The following is a 20,036-nucleotide window of genomic DNA, read 5'->3' on the forward strand; positions in this document are numbered from 1 at the left end:
TGTTAAACCTTTTCCAGTGTGGACCAGGTGGGGTTATTGTCTCTTGTGCTGTTTGTTTTACTACAGCCCAGCTCTTTTGAAGCTTCTTAAGATACACAGTCTTTCTCTGCACTTGTTTTAGCTCATGGATATCTTTCAATCCCAACTGAGATTCTAAGGACTAACCCTAAGGACTTTGTGAAACGTTGATTTTATTTCTTTTTTGGAAATACTCCAGCTGACATCATTGAGGATAACTTGTGCAGTGCTTCTGGCATCAGTTCTAGAAAAGGAGATACAAAAATGGGAGAGCAACAGCTGCTGGATCAACGTCAGTACCTTCTGCTTTGCCTCACTATCTTTTCTCTTGGTAGTTCCCTGCACAAATACTGACAAAGACCAGTAGTGTTTATGTGATTTGCTCTGACAAGCACAACTCAGATGACGTTCTGAATAAAAGCAAGTTCAAGAGCACTTAGGGAAAATTCAAGGCAGGGTTTTGAAATCCAGGTAGTCATAAATGCATTCTCTCAATATGCCTCCATATGCTGCTAACAAAGGGACAAAAAATGTTAATCTAAAAGAATGTCCTGCCTGTAGTTGTGGAGAGGGTAGATCAGTAATTATATGCCAGATGAAATCCCTTTTAGATTAGTGCTTTCCAATCTCTTCCAATCTGTGGACCCCATAATTTTTTTCAACACAAGCACTGTAGCCACTTAAGGTCTTCAAAGAATAAATCTGTTTTATCAAATACCTTTACCAACCACTAAGGAACTTAATATCCATGATTCACAGGTTGCGAAATGCTAGAGGTAAGCATACATTGCTTATTAAAGAGATGTCCATTTAAGAGTCCATATGCATTTTGTATTTTCAAAACAGTCCAGCCAGTGTTAAACTGAATAATCTACAACAGAAAGTGGAAAGTTCCACTCTCAGAGCATGTACAGCTAAGCAAGTTCATTTTTATATATTTCCACAATATAAACAATAACACATACACAACAGTAACTGCCAGAGTCCCTCTCTTGAGGTTTACAAAGTTTCCAGCTACAAGGTCTATTCCTATCTCATTAAGGGAGTTCAAGTCTTCTCAACAACTCAATTAAACAAAAATCAAGGCATATTTCTTACATCTTTTGCAATTGAATTTAGCCAGCATTTGAACAAAAAGAATACTGAGCAACAGATTTGTGGTACGCATATAGTCTACTGACATGCAAGGGCATGATCCAGGAAAAATTTGCATGTGAGCTAACTTTATAAGAGGCAATCAAGAAACTCCCCCAATGTCTCCAGACTAGAATCAAAACTGCAATTTAATTGGAACCAGCCATATGTCTAGGTCACCAAAATGTCTGGGAAAGGCCAACAGAAGTGCAACATCTCTGTGAAGGAGCACATGGGAAATGCCAACAGTCTAAAGAATCAGGATTTCTACCTGGAATACAAAAAAATCCCTCCAGTCAAGCCTCTGAGCTAAATTCAGCAGAACAGAGGACTGATACTGGCTGTCTAGGCAAGCTGGTCCCAAAGGGATCAGGAGCCAGAAATAAAGACTCAGCAGGTAGAGCAGGGGGCTCATTAACCAGAGCCTGTCCCACAGCCCCTGAGGTTTACAACTGACAGCAACAAGACTTAAGCAAGAGGACATTGCACAAATTCTGGTGACAAGGCAAATGCAAGCTTAAGCTATGAAGTCAACCAGCAGGCCAGGATCAGGCCCAGTGAGGGTAACCAGGCTCAGATGCAGCCCCAGGTCCACAGCAATGAGGGAGGTCCCAGGTTATGCCACAAAATGAGTTGCTGGATCAGTGTCTGGCTCAGCAGGGCCTCTGGCCAGGCAGAGCAGGGCTGTGGCAAAGCTGGCAGTGAGATTGGTCATTATTGTCCAGCAGTGCCCACAGGGCCCTTACAGTGGGCTGAATGCCTCCACAGTCACCAGGAAAATGGCTGTGCTCAGGTAGGAGGGTACTGGCTCCAGAATAAATTTTGGACTTAAAGAAAACCTTCACAGCTCATCTAATTTTTTTTCATTAATCAACAAATTTTATGAAAATTGCTGCAATAAAAAAACCTCCAATCTGCTGTAATTCCTGTTGCCACTTTATAAATACAGCCTTAATTTAATCAAAGCACTTGTAGCTTTAAAATAGAACTCTGCATACATCTAAATGCTCTGCTAAGCCAGGGCCTAAATGCAACATTGTGTTTGTTTTTTGTGTTTGTCTCGTGTTTACAGATGGTGACGGACAAGCCAATCCTTCTGCCAGATCTTTCCCTTTCACACATGTTCTGTGCAGTCCACGGCCAGGATAAATTGGTGTTGTTCCAACGAGGCCAATTTACACCAGCTGAAGATTCAGACCCACAGCTGTATTTGTGTAAACCTCAATGCTGCATGAACACAGTTTTTCCATTATGAATATCTGTGTATATGATTCATAGAGTACAGTAAGTAAGGCTACAGCACATTAAATTATTCCAGACAATGGGCCCAACTGTCAACCCACTAGAAAATTAGCGAGATGTGTGACGTGACAAATGGCTTTGTATTTATAGCAGAGCACCACTTCCAACATACTCACACTGAATGTTCCCACTAAATGCCAGAGTAAGAGATCTGTGTATTTTTTCCTGACACATATCAAGCCACAGCCATGTACAAAGTAAGGCATCTGATTCCTACAATGTTGAATAGGGAAGTAGGAGTTTTATTGTTGAAGGTGGGAGAAAATTACAGATCCTGAACATTTAAATGCAACCAATGACATCTGGGTGTCTTTTATACATCTGCATTGTTTGCTTGCTTTTTAGATATTGAACCTTTCCACCACACTTGGTAACATCAAACACTAAGGAATTCCTGGAAAGGATTCTCTGTTCCTTAAAATGGAAATGGCCTTTTCTGAGCACAGATCATCTACAGAGAACTGCTTGCTGCCTAGGTGGAAATTAATTCATTGGTTGGATATGAAATGTAATACTAAAAGATATAAACAGAAAACAGCTATATTAATGGAAAACACAGTGTAAATTATGAAAATTTCCTCCCCAGATGGGGATCTTCCTTTCAGTTTTCAGAAGAAATTTTCATTCAGTTGAAAATGTTGTAGGAGTTTGGTGACTTTGTTATAGACCCTAGTTCTATTCCTGGCTGAATGTGCAACATTCCTGTGACTCCAAATAGCTGCCACTAAGAACAAACCAGCCAGACAGATGTTTGCTGGTTTGTTCCAGAATTGTGGCATTTCCCCTACCAAACCCACGTGTGTCTGAGGTCCAGAGGTGCAGCTGGGTGTAACCACAGCTTTAAACACCTGACTGCCCCCTCAGCAGTGCCCCTGCATCTCACAGGGTGGCCTTCAGGGGGTTCTGAGCTGCCACGTCCCACTTCCTACCAGCTTTGGCACCAGGGGAGGCCCCATCAGGGAGAATCACCACACGCCAGTGCCTGACCATGCTGCCAGAACATCCATCAGACAGGGAACACCTGGACACAAAGTGTCAGGGAAAGAAAATGAGGGTTGCTGAGGGACACTGTGGGGTGCTGAGGGGCACTCTGCTGGAGACACACTGTGGGGTCACACCTCAGGGACGAGAGGCCCACGTACGAGCAGGAACTCTAAGGAACAACTGCAGAAAAAATTAAGGATCAGAGAATAGCTGTAATAGCAGCAAAAATAAACTTATGTGAATATTATCCCTGACATGTCTCACTGCCCATCAGCCCACCAAAAAAGATTTTGATGGACTGGGTATAAACCAAGACACAAATAAGGGAAATTTAAGCTGGTTAAAAGTAGGTGTTTATGGCAGTGTGTCCTGCTTTTTCCTTTCAACACCCAAATCAAGATCAGAAGTTTGTGTTCATAAGCTTTAAACTGAGCAAAATTCCTCAATTCAAGACTGTTTTGTCTGTGACACCACTTCAGCACCTGTGCAGGACACAAGGCATCCAGAACTCCGGTGCCAAATAATACAGAGGGGTCTTGCAAGACATGAGGGTTCAAGAAAATATCTCTGAATTACATTCTCCGTAATGTGCATGATTTGTACGAAGAAAAGTCAGTGCCACCTGGTCTAAAATTACACTGATACTTCTGGAAGCTATTCACAGACCATGCTCCTGGTTTTTCCTCTTCAAACCTCACCAGCTCCAGAGAAGACAACCTCTCAGCTGTACACCCACCTTTATCTGCTCTCTATAAATAGATATGAAGGGTAATTTAAGACACTTTTCCAACCCCAAGCTCTGCCAAGTGTGGGCCACTGAAAACATTTTAGCCAGGCCAGGAAGACATTAATTTAGAAACAATCACATCACTACATCTGAAAGATGCTGCACAGTAAGTCTGTGAACCTCATGTACAGCTTAATTACATTATTTCCTGACAGCTAGTCTCTTGCCACCTGACCTTTTTGAGGATCAAAGCAATAAGTTTTAAATAACCCAGCTTTCTCATCTTTGCCTAGATGTGTGGGCTTTGTTACCCTCTAGAGCATTTAGGTCTTCTCATCTTCATTAGTTAAAGATAAAGAACTTTGTGTTTAAAACATGCTACAATCATCCTTAAAAATGAGTTTTAAGTCTGTATTCAGGTGCCCAAACTGATTTTTGTGCCATACTGATCAGGGCAGAGCATTCCTGTGCCTCCCAGTGGTGCCAAGACTGAAACAGTCTCAAAATGCTCCCTATCAAAATTGGCAAGTGAAAGAAGGAGGAAATTTCTGCAAATGCAAAAATATTCCATCAGAACATACTGCCTTCAATTATTTTTGGACCCATTCTAATGTTCGAGGAGGAAGCAGGAGGAGTAGTAACTGCGTATCCAGTGTCGGCAGCAGGAAACTACAAATAGCAGAGCACACCATGTTCCAGTTCCAGCCACAACGGCTGCGGAGCCGCTTCCTCACGGGCAGCGAGGCGGCTGCTGCCGGAGCCTGGAGACAGAGCAGGAACAGAGCCATGGCTGGGCAGTGCCCCTTGCACTGAGAGGCCACAAGTTGTGCTGGATGCCCCAGTGTCAGTGGGACAGAGCCGCCCCAGATGCTGTAACTTGTGGGAACCCAGAACATCCCTCTGGCTGTCCAGGACGGCCAAGACCCCTGCCAGGGGGCTCAGAAGCCCTGGCACAGAGCCCAAAATGCCTGTGGTTTTGATTATGACCCATGGAGCAAATTACCAACCTTATATGAAAATCAGCAAGCCACAACAGTTTAAGTAGAATAATAGTGAATTTAACACAGGGTGAAAAAGTAGATTTTGGGGTTTCTGGAATGGGGGTCCAGGAGGCAAGATGGAGAAATCTGGGCGTGTCCAGCCTTTCTCCTTCTTCTTATTGGCCTCCTGCTGTGATGCTGGCACTTACAGATTGGTTTAGAGTTGCTGAACAGACCTCGGCAGGACAGGAGAAAGAATTTTATAGATAAGATACAATAAACAACCTTGAGACTAAGAAATGAAGAGCTCTGACTCCTTCTTCGAGCGCTGGGCTGGGAAAAGAGACTTTCTAACTTTTCTCAGGGTCACTCTGACAAGCTAAAGATCCCAACAGTAACTGTGCCACAGGGCACACTCAGCATGAAGGAAACGCGCAAATTTTCCTCACCCCGAGCTGCAGCGGCAGAGTGAGGCATTGTTGTGATTTTACATTCCCATAGAAAAGATCAGGTTCAATTCCAAGTGCTGCACAGGCAACATGTTTATCTGCCAATAAAAGAACAAAACTCCACTGGATCTGGCAGCACAGGGCAGAATGAATTAATAGAGAAAGAAGGAAAGCACCGAGATGTTTATTTTACACATCAGATCGGGACTCCCACTGCAGAACAGGCTTCCTGTGCAACAGGAGGCAAGGCAGTTAACCCCTGTGGTTTTTAATTCCCAATTCAATTTTTAGCTTTGAACTATGCATCTTTTGCACTTAATTTTGCTGTTCCAGTGCCAATCCAGCTCAACAGAAATCAGTGTCCGGCAGATGATTGCCCTTCCTGATGGACAGCTGTCCACATCTGAAAAATTAGTACAAATGCCTTGAGAAGATTCTTGTGTTCTTTGCTTCTGGAGCCTGGACTCGGGTCATGAAAGTGTTAAGGAAGGAAGTTTGTACTCCCAGAGCTGTTGAACCAGCAGCAGACTTGTTGCAGGAGAAACAGAAATGTCAACAGGAGGCTACAAAAGCATCCTGCTCCTTTGTCACAGAGAAAGAAGTGATGGTTACAGCAATGGAAGGTGACATTCACCACTAGAATCACAGCCACAAGGAAGACAATTTCTGATATATATATATTTACCCTGATCCCTGTATTGCTCTGCTCAGCAGGCAAGGCAATCCCACACTTCCTCAAACCAGATGGCAAAATGGGGCTTGTAGCTGCTTTCAGTTGTAGGAGCAGCACAAAGCATTTGGTGTGTACTTGTGAATTTGTCCTGTAGTTATTAACTTTGTCCCCAAGCTTTCTACTGATGGATGGAAAGGCAGAAAAGCAAACATTCACAATGCTATTGGCACACAAGGGAAGACCCCCCTGGTCTTGACTGATAAATAGGAAAGTAGCAGGCTTAACATGGTGGAGAAGCTGTAAGCTCCTCTGGAGCATCACTAATAATGAAGACTTTTTTCTTTTGCAGTCCAGTTAGCAGAAACAAGCTCTGTTTGTGCTTTGAGAAGAGTTAAAAACATCTATAATGATCTCCTGATCTTGCAAAAATCTAGTTTTTATTTTTTTTTCCCCTACAGGATCTTATTAAGTGTGACCAGCAGTGGTCAAAGTAATGAACATTTCCCACAGAGCCCACCAGGATTACTTCCCGCTCCGACAACTCTTCACTTTACATTGGGAGCAACAAATTGGGGATGGCATTAACAACCTGTCAGAAAGTGACTTCCGATTAAAGAGAGCAGATGTCAGCATCTTTCATTCAGACCTGCAGCCTGCAAAGACAGCAAGTGCCAGCATGCAGGTGCTGAACTGAGAGATGCAGGCTGGGCAGGATTCATCCTTCTCTTAAAGATGAAGGGGTTTGCAAGTAATTTATTGTTATAGATGCTGAAGATTTGCCCCCACAGTTCCCCAAGGATTCTTTGGTGCCCTTGACCAGGTGATGGAAATGGCAGATTTGACACAGTTTAGCTGCCACTCTCAGAGCCTTCCAAAAGAGAATGTGCAGATTCCACTATGAAATCTCTTTAGCACATGACATCTACGCTCACAGTACCACAACGAGCTGTCAACACACACTCTGTGCACAACCACCCCTTGTTATAATGTTTTTTCTGCTTCTGCTTTTTCTGCTTTCTGTTCTTTTATTTGGTTTGTTTAAAAAAAAAAAAATCTGAGACCAGGTAAGCCCAAGTAATACAGGAAATTCATGAACCTGTTATGCCACCACTGAGGTTTCAAAAAATATCAGTAAAGATACATTCAGAACATTGTAGTGTTTATCCAGCTGCATTAGAACACCTCATAGTGGCTCACCTATGACGACAAGTACTGAGGTGCTTCAAGACAAAGCAGAAGCAGTAGTCAGTAGCAAAAATTCAATTATTTTAAAATGCTACAGAAAAAAAACATGATAAAGAACACATTTGAATAAACACTGAAAGTTAATTAAAACCTGCTACAATAGAGTTATTGATACGTGCTTTCAAGTCTCACCTGTTTATTAGAGCCTCCTTTGTTCTAGGAAGTGTGAAGTAATTAAATGCAAGTGATTAGAGCTGGCAAAGGTTCATCTGGGGAAATACACAGATTTTTAAGAATAGATGTACAGCTTCCCCCTTTGATATGCACTTCCCGTGTTGGTCTTTTGTCTGTCCTTGATTGATGCTATCAGAAGAGCTACTGCTCAAAACAGCTTAAGTGAAGCAGAATATTCCCAGTATGTGCCAAAGCAACCCAAATACTCATCCTGGCCTGAATCCTCCCTCAAGTACAGCATCTTTAATGTCAGTGGTAGATCCAGGTGTAATTTAGTTAGGTATTGGAGCTTAGAAGAGCAGAAATTACCCCATCTCTGCTTGCCCGCCTTAGCAGCTTATGGATAAGAGGGCAACAAACGAGAATCAGCTTACAAAGAGAAAAGCAGCGTCATGAAGCGTGACTGTCGTAAAATCGGCCGTAAAGCGCGACTGTCGTAAAAGGTGCCGTAAAGCTCGACTGTCGTAAAATCGGCCGTAAAGCGCGACTGTCGTAAAAGGTGCCATAAAGCGCGACTGTCGTAAAACTGCCGGTATGTGTATGTGTTCCATAGGAAAGTTTTCATACCCTTACATCTCCAAGGGCCATTCTCAACTACTTCTCTCAATGATTTTTTTGTTGGAAACAACCAATAACCTGGTCAGATTCAGGACCTCACTGTGCTAGAAGTCATGCATGAGCTTCTATTCACGTGGCAGATTATTTCAGCTGATAGCTGACTTTTCTTCCCAACACTGCCATCCCAAGCCTGATTTTATGAACAGCAAAAAAAGGCACCATATGCTAAGGGAAACTTCAGATTATAAAATAAAGCATTTGTCATTGGCAGCATGGGAGAGAAGATGCCAGATTTGGAAACAAGGTTTCAGGAGAGAACAGACACTACGTGCTCTGTTCAAGAGTTCATGGCATGAAAAAAGACAAAGATGTCAAGGCAACTTAAACTACTTTGACTAAATTCAAAGACTCTTGAGCAATGTCTATTCCAGATCCATAAATGCAGAGATCTATATGTTTATTATATAATAAATATAAGAACCATTTGTGTCAGGAATTGGTTTCATAACTTGTTATTTATATATCAGGACTATTGCAAGCCCTGGCAAATGCTGCAGATGTGAACTAACATAACTGGAATCCTGGGATGGGACACCAGCATGGACAGATGGAGACGTGGTCTCCTTACCATAAGTGGGTGGCCATGGCTGACCCTGCCACCAGCAGGGCTGGAGCCAGAGCCAGCAGCTGGGACCAGGGAATGCCACACTGCTCCAGCTCACCCAGTGCTATCACTGGGAGCTCTGATAGAGACCTTGAGTCCCTCACAGATTTCAATAGCAGCTGAAACTCTTTCTGCTTTACAAAGCCAGGCCTCTGTCTTTTTAGCAGACAGGGAGACTCAGGGAGACCTGGAGCATCAAAATGCTACTAGATCAGGATTACAGCTAAAACTAATCTGAATCTGAGTTGTTTCACCTGAAGGCAGAAGCAGTTGCTTTGGGCTGAGAAGGATAGGTACTACCAACAACTTGGTTCTCTGAGAACTCTTTTTCTGGAATTATGGGTAAGAGATTTCATTTTTGCTTAGCAGTAAATTCTTGGTCACTCTTCTTATAAAGCTCTCTGCAAACATATAGATGTTCAAAAACATGACAGACAGTATTCCCAGGCAGTATCTGTACCCCAAGGCCCTATCCTGTCTCTGCAAAGACATTTGAACTAGGCTAAGGATGACAGAAACATGCTTAAATGAGTCTCACTTAGACCCTCATTCAAATACCTCTGCAGAAGACACTAAGCTTATTGAATCCTTTCATGGCAGAAGTCTTACGGAGCTTACCTCAGGTCTAACAACATCCCCCGTGCTCAGAATCTCCAGGAAAGCTCCTTATTGTAATGTTCATTCACTGTGCTGTTCTGATATTCATGGTCTAAGTACTTAGATGGGAAATCCAGAGCATGCTGAGTTCTGCACACCAATTCAGTGTTCACGTAACTTAAATGAAATCTAAATCCTATACAAAAATCCATGTCTAATCCATTATTATTATGCCTGTATGATTATTACTGTTAACTGCTAAATACTATTCATTCAGTAACAAATCCTTTCATAGTCAAACAGCACATAGGGCAAATGTACTTCAGATGTGCTCTCATTATTAATCTTGACTGTGGTTCTGACCCCCCTTTATGTGCTTCCTGCCTCCTCCCCAGTCCTAATTAACCACCTCCCCAGAACTCCTTCATTTTTTATTCATTTCACATATGAAAGGTTCCTCTGCCACCTTCTCACAACTCTCCTCATTGGCTTCCCATTCTCACTCCCTAGGACACATCCCTCTCACAGTAATTGTAAGCCAATAATTCACATGAAATCTTTGAGGTGATTGTATATATGGCACATAGCACAGATCAAAGAAACCAAGTGCTTCCAGCAGTGATATAAGAGAGAGGAAATGGTCCTTCACTAAGTGGATTTTACCTCAGTCAGAGAAGCCTGTCCCAGGTGCTGTGCCTGGTGGAATTATGCAAGTCCTTAAGGGTTAATATGACATGTTGCAAAAAGAAAAACTCTATACATTTGTTTTATGCATCACTTCAACGTTCTTTTGACACTGCTAAAAGAAGAAAACTTAGAGGTGATGTGGCATGTAAAAGGAAGCAAAGTTGGTTTTTAATCTTCCTTACACTGCTTTTTCAGAAAGTAAGCTAGGACCCATTTCTAGGAAATGCTTCCCTTGACTACAAGGGCAGCTACAATTGCTCTACTTAATGGACTGTAATAAAATAAACTGCCTCCTATTAGCAAGAAGGAACATATCATCAGTTTTGTAATGCATTTTATTACAGAACATACAACATCAGAATTTTCAAATGCAATGTGGGGAAGTAATGTACAAAACAGTTGAAGTGGATGTCATATAATCACAAATGTACTGATAGTTTCCTCTCTCTCATCTTTTCCCACCTAAATCACATAATGCATTTCCACATTTTGCATTCTATTATCCACCAAAGCCATTTTGCATCTTTTTAGACAAAGAGTAGCTTGCAGAACATTCCTTCTTTCTGAGGTGTAACACTCCAAAACCAGTATGAGCATGGTTCAAATATTGGATTATATATTCTTGGATATTCCTCTCTCCCACTAACTTTGCTGTTGAGCTAGAGCTTCTCTGTATTTTTCTAGACTAACTCTGACTGGTGTTAAATGATGTTCTAAATTAGGAACTCCTAAATGTCATCTGGTACTTCAGAATGGTAGCCCTTTAATTAATGGGTACAATGTGCACACTTCTGCTGACAATTAATAGGAGCCTTCCCAATACTTTCTCTAGGAATTGCAACTGTACACTGGACAGGAGTTGAGTACAGCTGACATATCTGTGACTTTCTTCCTTGATGTTGAAGATTGCATGCAAGATGTTTTCCATTACCATCTGTATGGCAGATTACCTTGTCAAGTGAGCAGTTTGCCTTATCTCTCTCTTTGAGTGACCACATTCACACCTCCCTCGGGAGGGGACCTCTGCTGATAACAGACTATTGAATATCGGTGCATGACTGATAAGAACTGTAACATCCCATTGTGAGATGCTCCGCCCAGAGGGAGGAGCCAAGCATTGCTACCCAGATATAGTCTGAGATTCTGAAATTCCAGCACCGTTTCTCTCCACAGGATTCCCCAGAGGAGCAGCAGCTGCCTCTTCCTCCACTGGATCTCCAGAGGAAAGAATACATCCTTCTTTACAGATCCTCCTTGCTCCAACAGAACCACACCTGATATTCAGAGGACTGCAGCCACATTTTCAACCGGACTACCACCAACACCCTGACCAACATGATGTCAGGTTGGGTTCTGACTCTGTCAGTGCTGTTCTAGTGGACTGTATTGTTTATTTTATTCTTTTTATTTCTTCCTTATTAAAGAACTGTTATTTCCTGCTCCCACATTTTTGCCTGAGAGCCCCTTAATTTAAAATTATAGCAATTCAGAGGGGTGGGGAGGGTTTACATTCTCCATTTCAGGGGAAGCTCCTGCCTTCCTTAGCAGACTCCTGTCTTTCCAAACCAAGACACTTGAGAAACCAAATGTCACATTATTTCACTCCGTGGGGCCTGAGTTTAATAGCACCCACTCAGTAGAATAACACATCAGTTCCCTTATTCAAGTAGACCTGCCTGAGGAAGGGGCCAGAGGTGGGTGTGAGAAGGGAGGAAGGCAGTGTCTGCTCAGTGCTGTGGTCTCACTGCCCACACTAGCACAGGGAGCAGGATGCAGGAGAACTGCTGCAACTGTTACTGCACCCTATTCCTCTTCACCGTTTGCTTATACTCCTCTCCAAACCGGTCTCCTGTCCATGAACTTTGCATTGTTAAGCATGTTCCCATCGCTCTCGCACTCAGTGAACTCTTTCTGTTGTTCCAGGCTGGTCACATCACCTAGGAAGTGGGAGCTACAGCTGCTGTGGAGTAGAAGCTGCAAGTTATCCACGCTTTCTGCTCCCTCTCCCTGCAGAGCAGCAGCACCAGGGCAGCCCCAGCAGCCTGCACAGCTTCCCATTGCTTGCTCCACAGGGAAAATCACTGGCAGAGCTGTGTTTTTCAAAGGGAAGCCTTGGTTTACACGGGGCTGATGGTTTTAACTGTAAGCCTGCTACTTCACTGCTCCTTGAAGACTAGATGTGGCCTGTGGTTTGCCACTAGACTTTCTACAAAGCTGGCCTGATCCAAATAAAATGTTTCTCCCACCGCAAGCTTCCAATGAAATTCACTTGTGGCATTTTCTACCTCCTTCTTTTGGAGTTCTCCTTTGTGTAGTGGACTGTGTGGGAAGCCAGGAAGCAGAAGGGGAGGTGAGGACAGAGAGAACATGCCAAGCCCCCTCTGCCTCCTGTTGAGGCTGACCCCCACAGTGTTAGAGCGGCTCCTTGCTTGGCTGTGAGCAGCTTACAGTGCAGACCCTCAACTCAGTCCAGCTGGTGACTGTATTGTTTATACTTAACATGGACAACACTGATTACATCATGATAGATGGTTTTCATTCACATCCATGTTGGGGTAGTAAAATTGGTGTGGAACCAACAGAAAATGATGTGGAAATTCCTACAAAAGTCAAACTGGGTGCCAGTTACAAATGATTTCCAGAAAAGCTGGAAAGTACAGAGTGTAAGTATATTTTTTGTCTTTTTTTGGTATTTATTCAAGTGTAAAACGTGGACTCTTGCCTGAATTCTTCTCCGTGTCCAGATTTCCACCAACCAATTATCATTTCTCAGATAGTTCCAATACTTGGATCTATGTTGATTGTGGGGTTTTTGTTTCAAACAACATTCAATTTAGACTGGGATGCATTTTTTAATGTTACTGGTGACTAAAAATATTTTCCCTGTTACCCAGTAAAACACAGTAAAGCCTCAGTTCTAGTTTCAAAATTATATATATCTGTACATATGTATTTCTCCATTAGCTGGAGAGGAATAAATTTGTTGAACAGTGAGGGTCAGGGCTTCGCCAGCAGCTGAAATGTGTTATTTATCAGCAGATCATTACAGTCAGCACTGCACAGCATGTGAACTTCCTCACACCCCTCTGCCAAAGCTCCCCACATGGCTGACCTGCCTGCTGACTTGAGCTTCAAGGAGCTTCCAGTCTCCATCTGGAGATTCAATCTCACGGCACTGCTTGTGCCCGTGTGATAGCCCCACTTTTCCTTTCCCTTGGCTCCAGCACAGGAAAGTAAAACCCCAAAGGCCTGAATGGGGACAAAGTTTCTCTACAGAAAGCTCTGCTCTCTCTCACTGATTTGAGTGGGAGAAGCCCAGGCTCTGACTGCCACCCCCTCTGCTTACTTTGGCAATAATATGAGTTGTTCAGCACACAACTATACAGACTTCTGTAAGTTGTAATGCTTGTAATTTAAATATTTTGTGTGTCCAGGCAGTGTCTGCCATTTCTAAATGTTCTAACACAGGGGATCTCTAAGAGGAAGAAAAGTGAATTGATTTGCTTTTAAAATCTGGGGTACTATAATACCAAAGGGTTCAAAAATTAACATTCCTTAAAATACTGTGTGTTTTAGTCCTTGTGTCCCTTTTTTTTTTCCCCTATCCCATCTTTAAGAAATTTTCAGGCAATGAGGACACCTGAAATTTTTGAAATCAGAGATGTCCAGAAAATTAAAGTCCTTGTCCATTTTCTTCTTATTAGAACAGGTTTCTTGAAATATCATCCAATGAATATAGAGAGATATTTTAAAAGACCCTGAAACCTTGTTTATGTTCAGAATTTTATCTTGGAGTTTGAGCTTTCACAGGTTATTAGAGTTATCATTTGATTAGAACTAAATTACATGTCCAGGTTATACAAAAAGAGATATGTATACTCTCCAGGAGATGAAGAGTATCTGGGCTCTACTACCACATCTGAGTAGAATGCAGCTGAGAAAATGAAGGTACCAGGAAACTCTAAAATTCAATACACAGACACATTGGTGGCTATTTCTACAGTGGAGACAGCACTCAGGCTGGATTTAGCTCTGGACATTTTATGAAACAAGTACTTTCCAGTCTGAGGTGCTGAGACTACTTCAAAGAGACCTGAGAAAGGCAGCTCCAGAGGAAAAGCACATCAATGTTTTACATCAGTCTACATGTGTGAAATGTGACGTTAAAGGGTCTGAAACCCTTCCAGGAAGAATTTTAGGGACTCAAAAACTGAGAAGATTAAAAGCACAGATTTGGGAATGTAAAACAAGAAAATATTTTATATTCTTTAAGAAAATGTAGAAGTCAAGAAAAGGCAAGCAGAGACTGAGCAAGGAGAAGCTGATTGTGTGTTTAGCTAATGTGAGGCAGATGAAGAAGAGAAGAGCAGAATCCTGGTTTTGTCAAACTGGAATTGCTCAAGACAGCCAGTGTTACAAAGGCAGAAATCACATTCTGTTTCTTCCTTCATCTCAAAAGTTTCATGTATTTCTTGACTTGCCTAGACCTTACACATATCAATCTCAGAATAGTACATGCAAAGAGTTTTACTGTTGCTTTGCCTAGACTTATATCACACCATCCTTTCATGCCTGTGCAGGAGGTAGAAAGGAAACTCCCTGGAGACCTCCTTCAATGACACAGAACAGTGCTTGGCAACAAGGACTTCTCAAACTTGAACTGATCTGAGGGCCCTTCAGCTTTTAACATTATTAATTATAATAAATACTTTCTAAATAATAATAATAATTCACTATTAATATTATTGAATAATAATAATAAATTATAAAATTATATTAATAAGCAGTGGTCATCTGAATAGTCCCAAAGAAATTGAAAATCCAAAGTGATGCACTGACCAAAGTAAGCCACTGCTGGGAAGGACAGAAGTGAGAGTCCTCCTTATAGCATACGATGCAGAAGGAACAGGGAGAATGCTAGTATTGTAGCATTTGGAATTAAAACTCTGCTCTTATGCATCCCTGAGTGGTTCTGCAGTGCCTCTTATTTTAGAGGGACTCATCTGAATTCAAGGTTTTCCCAACAGGAGGATTGATTATACAATGATAGAGCTTTTTTAGTCCTAGTAAGTCTTAGAAATATTTAGTAAATGCATTCAAAACCAAGGTCAAGTATCTTGTTCTGCACTACTGAAGATTAAGTTTGTTTCAGCTATGTGCTTCTCAGTGATGTTTTAAAATAACACTAACTAGTAGCTGATTTAAAAAACCATCCTCATGAGATCCCCCTGCTCACGAGTCTGCTTTTCTTCTGCAACTCCGCCTGGGTCCGTCCAGGCAGACGCATTAGTGCAACAACTGGATAATACATTAAGTAAAGAAGATTCAGAGATTGGTGCTTTTGATGGATATACAGACTAGATAGACACAAGTCTGAGCTCAGTACCTTCCACTGAGAATAGCCCATCTCTGTGGCCTGGAATTTTAAACGTACCAACAAAGACTTCTCACAAAATCACCTAACAAGGTGCCAAGCACTTCTGCATTAAGAAAGCCAAGGCTTTAGTGCTACATAGTTTTCTAAAGTAAATTTCCTGAAACCCATACTTGAAATTTCCCACAGACTCCAAGAAGTGCAAACAATAATCATAGTGAATCAAACCACAAAAACATTCTTATTTCAGTGCTATGACAAGTAGATAAATATATTCATAAGCTTAGTAAAAGAAGCTTGAAAAAAAAAGCCAGATTCTTCTGCTAATGTCTACCAAATATTATATGACAGAAAAGCAGATTAACTTTCACCAAAAGCAACACAGAAAAATTACTCTTGGATATTACTATGCCTGCTACAGTTAGCTGGGTGAATTTGGTTTACAAGTCACATGAAGTGTATCTGCTGGCAACATGAAATTTCACCTCATGTTAGCAATTACAGAGAAAATGGTTACCCTTGCAATAGGGTCTTGTTTAAAGCATGAAAAAAGGAACAGATTACTCCCTACCTTCTCTGCATCTTGCTCAAAAAGCCGGAGTTGAAAGCACTGGTCCAGTTTCAACTTGCGGACATGCCACATCTGATGCAAGTGTTGCCGGGTAGAATGCAGCTTGTCTAAAAGGCTGGTGATCTTTGGCACAAGACTTTGAAAATCTGCACTTCCAGGAATGCAGTTCCTACCAGAAAAACCATCACTGGATCTTATGCATTGTAATAACCTCTGGCCCTCACGATCCAGTTCTTCCACAGGAGCTTTAATCACTTTTTTCTTAAGCTGTGTGTGCTCATCAATCAGCCTTCTTGAGCCCTCAACGTCAACTGGAAACTCTTTCCTAGCCAGCATTTCCTGGAGATCCTCCAGCCTCGATAACAAATGGATGGCACTGTTGAAAAACTCTTCCAAGGAGACACGCAGCTCTATCCATTCATCGTGGTTGTAATCCAAGGACCCTTCAAACTCATCTGTCAGTTGAGAAGGATCCACAAGCTTTGCCAGACCTTCCACAGACACCATACTTGTCTAAGGAAGGGAAAAGGACAGCATTTAAATCAGGGACCATACAATCAGAATTAACAGCACAACCCATAAACAGCATGGAGTATTTTCCTCATCAATCCATAATTGAAGGAACATTGTAAAGGATGTCAAGGACTGTGTTTAATTTTAATACATTAATTGGACAGAAAACTTTGCTTCTAATGGCATATATTTATTTATTTAGTTACTTATTAAAAGATGTGATATTTACTGGAATAATGCCTATCTTTTTCAGCTGGCCTGACTATCAAAAACATGTCGTGAAAAAGTTTCTGCCACAGATTTCATCAGCCCAGTTGGATGCTGAAGACTTCTTACTGCAGCTTTTGGATATCTGGACATGGTTGTTCACTAAATGGGTAGAGGGCATTGCAGGCACTCTGCTACTTGTGTTACACTCCAGCTAGCAGTTACACAGAAACAAAAGTTTCATGTATATGAACTGAAGCAGGTACTGCAAACTGCCTTAACAAAACTGCTTTAACAGCTGGGTTTCTTATTCCAAATTATTCCAGTTGGCTTTTTGCCACTCTTTCATATTAGCAATTTCTAATGTAATTAAGCCAAAATCAATGTGAAAGTGAAATGTCATTGAAGTATTAACAACTTGAATTTATTGCCAATAGAAAGTACTGTTCACGAATCATACACAATCAATGAGAAATGGTTTTAATTCATTCAGACTCAGTAACTGGTGATAGAGAAAAGCACTGGGTGTCTGGAAAGCACTGAGTGTCTGGAAAGGACACAGCAACTGATAGCTCTTCCCACTTGTTTTAGACAAAATACTTCTTTCTGAAATTAGGAGCATAGGGTTTCATAAGTAACTAGAGATTTTCAGTGCTCTCATGCTAACACCCAAGCTGGCAGCCCTTAAAGGCTTTTCTCTTCATCAGTGACTGCACATCTATCCCCTAAAGATCAGGCCTCTAAAGAATGTCTTTAGAGCTTGTGCTCTTCAGAAATGGAGGTACCCAGTAATCACAGCACTCTCGTAGAAGTCATCTACAAAGAAAAACAAAAATCCTGACAATAATCCTAAATTATGTCCAAAATAGTAGGCTAGCCACTGGTTAAAGGTTAACAGTAGGCTTTTTCTTCCAATTTGTATCCATCCAAAAACATCAGGCATTCTGCAATGTATTAAAATTGAGATTGTATTGAACTTAGGCTCAGGAGAAAGATTATTTTAAAATGTTCTTGCAATATTCCTTGCTTTGAGGAAAAGGGAGGACAGTGGGAGGAGCAAACAAACATTGAGAAGGTAAGTATGCCGCTTCTGAGCATTTTAAAATTTTTATACCTCCTGACTTGGACACTGAGACCTTGAAGATAATTCAGTTTAGAGTTTAACTGCCTGTCAGAGAAATACTTCGCTTCATGGCTAACACTTGGGCATCTCCCTGCAGTCTGTCAGGCTAATGGAAACATTACTCTAATCATGCACAGAATTTGACATTATGAGACAGTAGAAAGGCTTTTCATTTCTCAAATTCAGCAGAAATTTTCTTTATTCAGGTTTGATTTTTTATGTAGTTCTTCAAACTCTAATGAAAACAGTTTTAGTGAGGCAGGAAAGTGCTTACAGTTTCCTAGGCATTGCTCATCCTTCTTTTTGAAATCAATTTTAAAAGTGCCGTCCACTGTTTAGCCTCCTTCTGCAGGAGAAGGAAAATAGTCTTGAAAGCACCTCTGAATTAATGCTAAAAAAGCTGCCTGGTCCATTCCTCAAAGTGACAGAAAACTTTGGAATCCACATACATCAAACAAGCACTTTTCTTTCTCTCTCTGGGTGAAGATCCATGTACATGCTTCACTCTGGACTGTGACACAGAAACATTGTGCCAGAATCTCACTCCCCAAAATACAGCTCATCAGAGTCCACTAAGGGTCCCACAGTGCCCTGGCACACACATAATGCTTCCTTTAGCTCAAAAGAGAAATCTGGCCTTAAAAGAATCCTTTCAATAGAAGTTCCTTGACTGTGGTGTGGATATTGCAGGGTGGACCACAGCTTACGAAATCTTTGTTTGAATAATGGAATTGAAGGATCTAAACTATTCTGTGATTCTGAGTGTCCGAAGGTGGTCCAATACGCAGCCCAAAACTTTGTGAACCATTGGACACCCATGTGAATAGCCCTGCAGACAGACTAAGGCTCAAAGGCACTGATAACCCACGCAAAATGAAAATACCCATAATACATTCCAGCAAATGAATCTGGAGCTTTTTAAACAACACAGACTCAGAGCTGTAAACACGAAGCATAACTTGGTCACAGTTTACTCTTTGCTATCCTTACAACAACTCCACATAATAAAAATATGTGTCAAGCCTCCAGAAGGTATTTATTAATTTTAAAACCAAACAAATGTGCTGAAAATACATACTCAAACTCTATTGTTTTATCTGTCCTCAAAGGTACCAAGGAGTGTAAAGAATTATTTAATCAAAGCAAAATTTATGAGTTGACTGGATTTTGGGAAACAGGGGTGAAAATTTACAAGCACTTAAAATGTGATAATAATGAAAAATTGTGTTAATGAGTAACACCAATCTAATTCCCCACAGCAATTCAAGGGTCCTTGCAAGAAGAGGCTGAAGATAAGGACACACTTATACCACACTGACTTCAACAAAACTTAAATATATACTAAAATACAGTCTTCCATTGCAGTAAACATCAAGAGCTATAGCCAAATCCTCTTCTGCGTTCCAGAGATGAAAAATCTCCGTGTCTCTGAAATTAATGGATTGGTTAAACAGCCAACAATATAAGTGTTTCTCAGTGAATTATTAAAAAACCCACAATGACTAAGTCATGGTGTGGCATAATTGATGTATGAGCACTTCATGCACCTGAACTTCAGCTTCTTTTTGGGCAAGAAGCTGAAATTCACAGAAAACTGAAGTGCGACAGCGAAGACAGCTGGTTAGTCTTCGTCAACAACAAAGTTAGTAAAATTCCCCTTAATTATGCAGTTACATACTGGTTACTTCTCAAAGGACATGCCTGAGGCACCTTATCATTCACACAAGTTGTTAATGCTATCCTTGAACTGCAAATCTAAATTAAATGAAAAAGGTGAAAATTTAGCAAATGTCTTTTACAAAAAACAAAAGCCACTAGTGGAAGTTGGGTAGAGGTAAACTAACAAACTCATACATTTGCATCTAGAAAACTGTATCTTTAGTATTTTGACGGATTTAGAGTTGTGGGTTTTTTTGGGGTTTTTACCTGAAGAAAAGTTCGTATCAGAAATGATGCTTTACAATTCATTCCTACATGGCTCTCACCTCAAAGATGAACTTGGAACTGCCGAAGTTTGTTTTCTGCTTCTGCCAAAAATTATCAGGTTTTATAATCA

The 20,036-nt window shown here is 41.3% G+C and overlaps 1 protein-coding gene across 1 annotated transcript in view; it reads right to left on the reverse strand.

The window, feature by feature from the left end:
• Positions 1–20,036, reverse strand: part of LOC102031426 (kalirin RhoGEF kinase) — a 178,479-nt gene that overhangs the window by 123,261 nt on the left and 35,182 nt on the right. Inside the window, 2 exon segments of the mRNA XM_031057685.1 lie at positions 16,138–16,650; positions 19,966–20,036. The exon segment at positions 19,966–20,036 is cut by the window's right edge and continues 9 nt beyond it. Coding sequence (XP_030913545.1) covers positions 16,138–16,650; positions 19,966–20,036 — 584 coding nt within the window.

The sequence above is a fragment of the Geospiza fortis genome, unplaced genomic scaffold, assembly GCF_000277835.1.
Source record: "Geospiza fortis unplaced genomic scaffold, GeoFor_1.0 scaffold112, whole genome shotgun sequence".
Classification (NCBI taxonomy): Eukaryota; Metazoa; Chordata; class Aves; order Passeriformes; family Thraupidae; genus Geospiza; species Geospiza fortis.